This window comes from Trachymyrmex cornetzi, unplaced genomic scaffold (genome assembly GCF_001594075.2).
Source record: "Trachymyrmex cornetzi isolate Tcor2-1 unplaced genomic scaffold, Tcor1.1 scaffold382, whole genome shotgun sequence".
Taxonomy (NCBI): Eukaryota; Metazoa; Arthropoda; class Insecta; order Hymenoptera; family Formicidae; genus Trachymyrmex; species Trachymyrmex cornetzi.
Window position 1 is genome coordinate 139,136 of NW_017298555.1, and position 8,089 is coordinate 147,224.

The 8,089-nt window shown below is 30.8% G+C and overlaps 1 protein-coding gene across 4 annotated transcripts in view; it reads right to left on the reverse strand.

The window, feature by feature from the left end:
- LOC108763772 (something that sticks like glue) overlaps nucleotides 1–8,089 on the reverse strand; it is a 42,190-nt gene that overhangs the window by 17,089 nt on the left and 17,012 nt on the right. For all 4 annotated transcript variants that reach the window (XM_018511641.1, XM_018511640.1, XM_018511639.1 and 1 more), the window contains 4 exons: nucleotides 7,480–7,549; nucleotides 7,112–7,399; nucleotides 6,814–7,002; nucleotides 4,254–4,547 (listed from right to left, as the gene is read on the reverse strand). In XM_018511641.1, coding sequence (XP_018367143.1) covers nucleotides 4,254–4,547; nucleotides 6,814–7,002; nucleotides 7,112–7,399; nucleotides 7,480–7,549 — 841 coding nt within the window. The remainder of the gene's footprint in view (nucleotides 1–4,253; nucleotides 4,548–6,813; nucleotides 7,003–7,111; nucleotides 7,400–7,479; nucleotides 7,550–8,089) is intronic.

The window sequence follows — 8,089 nt, forward strand, 5'->3', positions numbered from 1 at the left end:
GCTCGACCCCATGTTGCGAAAGTGGTCAAGACATACTTGGAAACGTTGAAATGAGAAGTCCTACCCCACCCGCCAGACGTTGCTCCCTCTGACTATCACTTGTTTCGATCAATGGCACACGGCCTGGCTGACCAGCACTTCCGGTCTTATAAAGAAGTAAAAAATTGGATCGATTCGTGGATCGCCTCAAAAGATGACCAGTTTTTTCGACGCGGGATTCGTATGCTGTCCGAAAGATGGGAGAAAGTAGTGATCAGCGATGGACAATACTTTGAATCATAAATGTATAAGTTTTTTACAATAAAGCCTCGAATTTCGGAAAAAACGGCGGAAGCAAAGTTGTACACCTAATATATGTATGTATATATATATATGTATGTATATATTTTACACGCTTCGATTTTGAAGTGGAATATTTTGATTTTTAATCCCGCACCAGGTATTGAGTTTTAAAGCACATATGTTCAGGACATTAAAACAAGCTTATTCTGTAAATTTCAGAAAAATTTAAAGACATTAATGGATTTTTTCGGAGAACGTCCTTAATTAAGTATATGAGAGGCCTAAAACGCATTTTTTCTTCAGTCTTCTCCTCGGTATTTACAAATACATTACAGATATTGGGTTGGAGAAAAAGTTCTGCAGAATTTTGTAGCTCAAAATTATATACGGAATATATTTGTTTCGAAATTTTCGACTGTTTGACGTGAAAGCTTAAAATTTTTCATAAAAATTCGTTTTTAAAGAATATTCCTACAACTTTTTGTTACCAAATTACACGCGGATTAAATAAGAGCATTTTGATTTTGATTGTTCATAATTCCATTAAAAATCATCGTACCGTAATTAATAATAAAATTAATTCTTAAAGCTGAAACATTGCTCTATCAAGTAGTGTAATTGTTAATTTAAAAAAAAAACAGAATATATATATATATATGCACATTTGATCTAAAAATTATATTATTGTCCTTTTTTTCATTGCGCAACGGTTATAAAGATAGTAATATTACATTTTTAACTGAAATTTTTATATATTTTACATTAAAAAAAATTAGCATGATACTATTCGATAGAGTAACGTTTCAGCTTTAAGAATCTTTTTTCTTTTAATTGCAGTACGATGATTTTTAATGGAGTTATGAGCAGTTAATGTCAGAATCATGATGTAATAAGACAGGTGAACCAACGCGCATCATGGCGGCCAAGCAATAAGCCAGCCAATCAGGAATCTGTTCAAAATGCAGCGTGATTTTCAAAGGCAACATTGATATATGTGTATGATAAAAATGTAAATAAAAACGTTTGTAAATATATAATATAAAAATACTGTTATAAAAGCCTCGTAAAATAATAAAAATACATAATAAAAATAAAATAATTATAAATAGATACATTGATCAATAAATTAATAAGTAAAATAGTAATATAGAAGATTAAATGATTACGAATAAGAAATAGAAAAACATTATTCATAAGAAATTATTAAACATTATCTCACTAAAAAATGTGCGCGTTTCTGGTTCAAATTTACTCCACTCTCTTTTACAACAAAGGTTTTTGTGGAATTGTTGCAGGCATTATATTTGGCATTATATTTGGCATGATTTGAATTGTTATATAATATTTTACAGTTTACAGATTTTCATCTGACCTACTCTTTTTAATGTCACTGTGAACGAGTATAATTCTGGCTGGCCGATTTCTTAGCCACTTACTAATTCACGACGTCGACTACAGTGTAAGAGCTAACCTAATCAGACCCACGTCCTGTATAAAAGCCCGTCTACAATACATGGAGTAAGAAGTAAGAGTAAGAAATTGACCAATCACAGTCGATTATTCTTCTCACATTCGACTGTGATTGGTCAATTTCTTACTCTTACTTCTTACTCCGTGTATTGTAGACGAGCCTTCATAGAGGCAGCCATATTGCTTTTTGCACTTTGGACAGATTTCTGATTGGCTGACAAAATTGGTTACTGCGCATCCTTCTACTTGATTCACCTGTCTTATTACATCATGGTCAGAATGCTACTTTTTATTTACTTAACTCGCGAATAACTCAAGAACAAAAAATCGTAGAAATTTTTAAAGAACGATTTTGTAAGGAAAACTCCAAACTTTCACGATATAGATAGTCGAAAATTTTCACAAATATTTTTTGACACGTGACAGACTCACAAAGTAAGAAGAAAAATTCCCTTTTTTTCAGCTCTCAGTTTTTTAGGTAGATATAAAAATTACAAAACTCATATAAATTCAAAATATATAGTAACCATTCAAAAGTAGAGATTTCAAGCTTTAAAACCCTTTTTTAAATTTAAATTTTGATCATTTTTGACAAAGATATTATATATTTATATAATTTTGAGCTAACAAAATACCGCAGAACTTTTCCTCCAGCTCAATATATATAGAGAAAAATATATTAATTTGTACAATCGAATCATGAAACAAGAATTAATCAAACACAATAATTTCACACACAATATCCAATATATCACTCTTGCAAAAATTAAAATGTTATTATATAAATATATAAGCTGCATAAATTTGATATTTAGCAAAGACTCCACATATATCCGTACATACTTTATGCGCATATTACATGTATTCATAATATATATATATTTGTATGTATATATAAATATATATGTATATACATTTGAAAAAAATATGTCTTTTTTTTCAATTATTTTCTATACTTATGGATAATAAAATTGTTTATTTAGGGCAGAATAAAGAATAATAATTTAAAAAATTGTAAAGAATTAAATGTAGCTAAAGGAAAAAGAAATATTTATGTAGAAAGAAGATGTGGAAGATTTAAGTTACTTTACTATTTACCATTCTTGTAATTTTTCTATTTTAATCTTTATATTTAAGAATTCTGTATCAATAAAGTTCGATGAATGTTATGAGAAAATAAACACCACATAGTTAATATACAAATTATCTTTATTATCTTAAGTAATCCCGCCTAAAGATAATACACTTCTAACAACGTTTATACATTATTGCGGAAATTCTGTGAAAATTATTCTTTGGATATCGCTTTATATCTTGTTGTCGATTCTGAATGTTCGAAATGTCTGTAACAGTTCCTTTTATCTCCTCCTTTAATTTAGAGCGCAAAAAAATCTGATGGAGCAAGATCAGGAGAATAGAGAAAGTGATTCAAACGATAATGCAATGCTAATTCAAGAATTACTGTATATGTTTTGAATCAGAACCCCAGATAGAACGCAGTTATAATTAAATTATAATGATATCATCATCATGACTTCATTTGATACATAAAAATGAACGTAAAATTAAATTTAAAATTATTAAGATCATGATGATGCCATTATGATTTTATTATGACTTCTGTGTTTGGGGTGTAACAAGACAACTTAAGGCCATATCCAAAGATGATTTTTTACAGAGTTTTCGCAAGTTGAACGTTATCTGAAATATATTATCTTTAGGAGATATTACTTTGAAAGATAATAAAGATCATTCGTACCGTAAATGTAGGTGGCTTAAGACAGTGCAGGTAACTTTTCAGGACAGTATGTATTTTTGTTAAATTTAATCATGGTATTCATCCACGAGTCTCTAAAGGAAGTTTAAGTTTTCTTTAGTGACTCATAAATGGATGTCACGATTAAATTTAACAAAAATACATACTGTCCCAAGTTACCTACACTGTCCCAACCAAGTCACCTACATTTGCGGTATATTAATTAAGTAATGTTTATTTTCTCATAACATTTACCAAACTTTATTGCCATATCGTGTGTGTGCGTGCATGCGCGCGCGCGCGCGCGCGCACACACACACACACACACACATATATATATATATGTAAAGCAAATGTGTGCACAATATATATGTATATAAAATACTGTATACATAGAAAATAATCTTTTAATTTAGCAACATTATACTCTTCATAACACACAAAAAAGATAATCTTTACTCTTTTTAAACTTGGATAGAACATAGAAATGTTCATTATCAAATTTATGCAATGTAACTGCATGTTTAACTTGTATATGCATTATCAAAATTATTTGCAGAATTATTTCAATACGTCGGCATTTCACGCTAACAAGATAATTCGATTTATATACCATGTCGCTTTTGTATAATTCATGAGCTATAGTTTCGAAGCTTTTTTGTTTATAAATAAACTAATAGCATGTCGGTAGATTATCTGCATAACGTAGTGTACATGAATGAAAGTACTATTGAGGCGAAAATACCTGTTGTAGGAATCATAATAGTCTTTCCTGTCCGTAGGTGAAGGTCCCAATGACATAAGCGGTGGTGGATGACCTCCAGTGACTAGATGTGGCATCAACGGCGGTATATGTTGAGTTGACTGATTTCTTCCTATAGGATATCTCGGCAGCGGTCTCTCCCTAGGCGGTAAATCGCGTTCACGATCACGAAATGGATAATCATGAGCCGGTGAATCGCCGTAGTAAGTGTTGTATCCATCTCGAGGTTCACGTGATCGCGGTCTATCTCTCTCACGATCCCTCTCTCTTTGAAATCTGAAAAATTAAACCGTTCGTAGTACATTAATGGGTTTTCTATAATAAGCCATAACTTAAGCTTAAATTTTAAGCCGTGAGAAATTGACCAATTACAGCCGAATGTGTGAGAAGACTAATTATTTATACGATTAGTCATTTCTTATGGCTTAAGGGGATCCTAAAAATGATTAGGTATATTGTAAATAACACTTATACGCAGATGATTTACATATCATTGACACATCACTACATCAATATCTCATTCACGCATGCCACACATATACATAAACTTTCGTATAACAAACATTTAATTAAACATCTAAGTCCAATTTTAAGAATTCCACGCTGTTTCTTCATGCAAACTACTAATAGACTACTATTTCGTAAGTACAGATTGCATACAGGGTTGTTAGCAAAAAAGAAAGCAAAAATTTTTCTGACTTCCCGATTTTCTCGGTCACTTTTTGAAAAAATTCCCTGATTAAAACTTGAAAGATTCTTTGAATAGAAACAAAGAAAAATATTAAAATATTTTATTTTATATATATATAAACAGTACAATAAAAAATATTTATATTCAAAGAATTATTCACCTTGAAGAACAAGTTGCAAATATAAATAATAATACGATACTTGCAGTAAGTGTTGCAAACGTTAAATGGAACATACAACTACTGATACCATGATGAGTAAATAATAAATAAATTATGGGAAATGGCAGATATACATATATATTTTTGTTCTGCACATTTTTTATTGAGATTTTTGTCCGTATTCATAGTCAGACCTTATGTTTAAAGCTTCCTTAAATTTATCTTTAGATATGTTCAGTAGCAAATAAAATAATTCATGGAGCATTTAAAATTTAGATATTTTTCAGACTTTTCTCGATTTTCCCTGATTTCCTTGACTTCTAACAACCCAGTACATAGCTTTTTTTATATGAAACAAATGTTGTCAGGACGTGACAGCTCTGGAGCGCTATATTGGACTAAGAAATAGTAAAAAAGATCTTAATTTCGAAATTTTTTGTCATTCTCAGCATAGATATGATAGACTATCTCACAGACACGTACTAATGCATATACTTTAATCCTGGAAAAGGATTTTCAAATCAGTAAGAGAGAAAAAAAGTAATCGTTATACAAAAATTATAATACTAATGTTCTTATAAATTCTGTCTGAATAAATTCTCGAAAATTTTAGGGAAAAAACGGGTTTTTTCGGTTTCTTTCCTTACCATTTTTTTCTAGACTTTTTTCTTCTAAGGTAATTTTGTTTTTATTGTTCTTTATATCAATGATTTCATTAAATTGCTAATTTCTTTTATTTTTAAGAATTCTAAGAAATAAATCATATATGAATATAGTTTCCTGACTATTATGAAATAAAAAAAAATTTTTTAAATAAATTTTTCTCTCTCTCTCTCTCTTCTGATGAAAAACATTGAATATTAATTAAAGAAAGAAATCATAATACCAGGATTAAACTTCCTACACGAAAATATTTACGTTTTTCTTTCCAATGTCAAAAAAAAAAAGAGGAAAGACAAATCGTGTAAGAAGTTTAATGCCAGAGTATAATGCCGGAAAAAGAACAAATTTCTTATAAGGATGTTATTACGTACGTATTGCCGTATGACAAAGTTTGCAGGTATGTTCATATATTATTTGGCTGTAGCATAAAATATTTCTAGACTCGAGAATTTTTCCATCCTACAGCCAATCAACACACCCGAAAAACCTGTCATATACCTATATAACAATGCATAAAAGGAGATAAATCTTCTATTTATTTGTAAAAAATAATTAAAATAATTTAAAGCAACAGTTATTTAAAATAATTTAAAACATCATTAAATTCAAATATATGTGAAAAAAAAAACTATTAAAAGAATATTTTTTTGGAAAAAATGGAAAAATTTAGTTTTTTTCCTCGATTTCATTTTTTCAGAAAATTAAGAACATTATAAGAGAGTATTTTTTTAATTTTTTTGTATTTTTCGGGAAAAAAACCGAGAAAATACAAGATTTTTTCCTTGATTTTATTTTTCCAGAAAATTAAGAACACTTTAAAGAAGCATTTTTTTTAATTTTCCGTATTTTTCAGAAAAAACCGAAAGAAACCCAGGTTTTTTCCTTGGTTTATTTTTCTGGAAAATTAAGAACTATAGGTAATACAGACGACTTTAGAATCCCCTTAAGACTTAAAGCTAAGGTAACAGTTTATTGTAGAATGATATAAGATGTCTCTTGTATAACGATGAATATTATGCGAAACATACCTCGGAGGTGATCTGACTGGTGATCGATATCTAGGCAATAAGTCGCGATCTCGATCCCGCTCGCGGTCCCTGTCGCGGTCGCGGTCACGATCGCGGTCTCTCTCTCTGTCCCTTTCCCGATCTCTTTCCCTATCTCTATCTCTCGATGGAGATGGTCTCGGCGACTGACTGCGAGAATACGATCTAGATCTGCAACATCAGGTAAAACTTGAAGAATAGAATAATAATAATAACAATAACAACAACAACAATAATAATAATAATAAATAAACCTTGCATGTTAAAACTACAAAAGTACCTGCTGATAGAGAAGCTGCCACTTCTTGATCTACGTTTTGGAGTACGACTACGAGGTCGGAGCGGTAACGGTGACCTTGTTGATCTCCGCTTCGACGGCGGACTGCGAGATCGACTGATACGAGACGTAAAAGGCGATCTACGGCCAAAAGAGCGCGATCTAGATCGACTGTAACTACGTGATCGGGATCGCGTTCTGCTTCTTCTTCTATGTTTCCCTAAACGTCGATCTCTCTCATCCTTCTCTCGGAGCATTCGCTCAAATGCTTCCAATGGATCGTCAATGATTCTGAAGAATGAAATGCATATTAATATATAACATTGTATTGATCTTTACTAATCAAGGAAAATACTGGAAAATTAACTTACCCAGGTGGATTTCTATTGTGTATATTTCTACCCAACCCAGGTGGTGGTGGTTGCAAATTTCGATATCCCACTGAAACAAGATACAAATGAAATGCTAAAATGAAAAACAGAAATAAAATAACCCAAAAATCAAAATATATAAGATTCATATAAGACGCTTCGAAAAGTACAAATAAATAAATGTCAAACTGAAGTATTTACTTATATCTAATGGTTATTCTATAATGTGCTTTTTGTTTTCTGTTTTCTGCTTTTTTACATCTTGTCTTTTTGCTTCTTATCCGGTTTTTTGTTTTATGTCGCCCGAGTAAAAGTTAACGAACTTTGGAAGAAACAGGAAACACACACGTAGCAAGAAATGCAATTGTCGATAAAACGGTTGTAAAAAAGGAAAAAAGTAAAACGTAAAAAGTAAAAAACAGAAAACAAAGACACATTGTAGAATAGGCTTAAGGCGATGCTAAAGCCTCCTGTTTTACCACATTTCTATTCGGTGAAAAATCTCTGTATTAGATATACGGATTGCAAAAGTATTATTGCTTAAATTAAAGTACGCACAAACAGGACCTCAGCTGCACTGGATTTCATGAGAAAATCGAAAAAAAGTTTC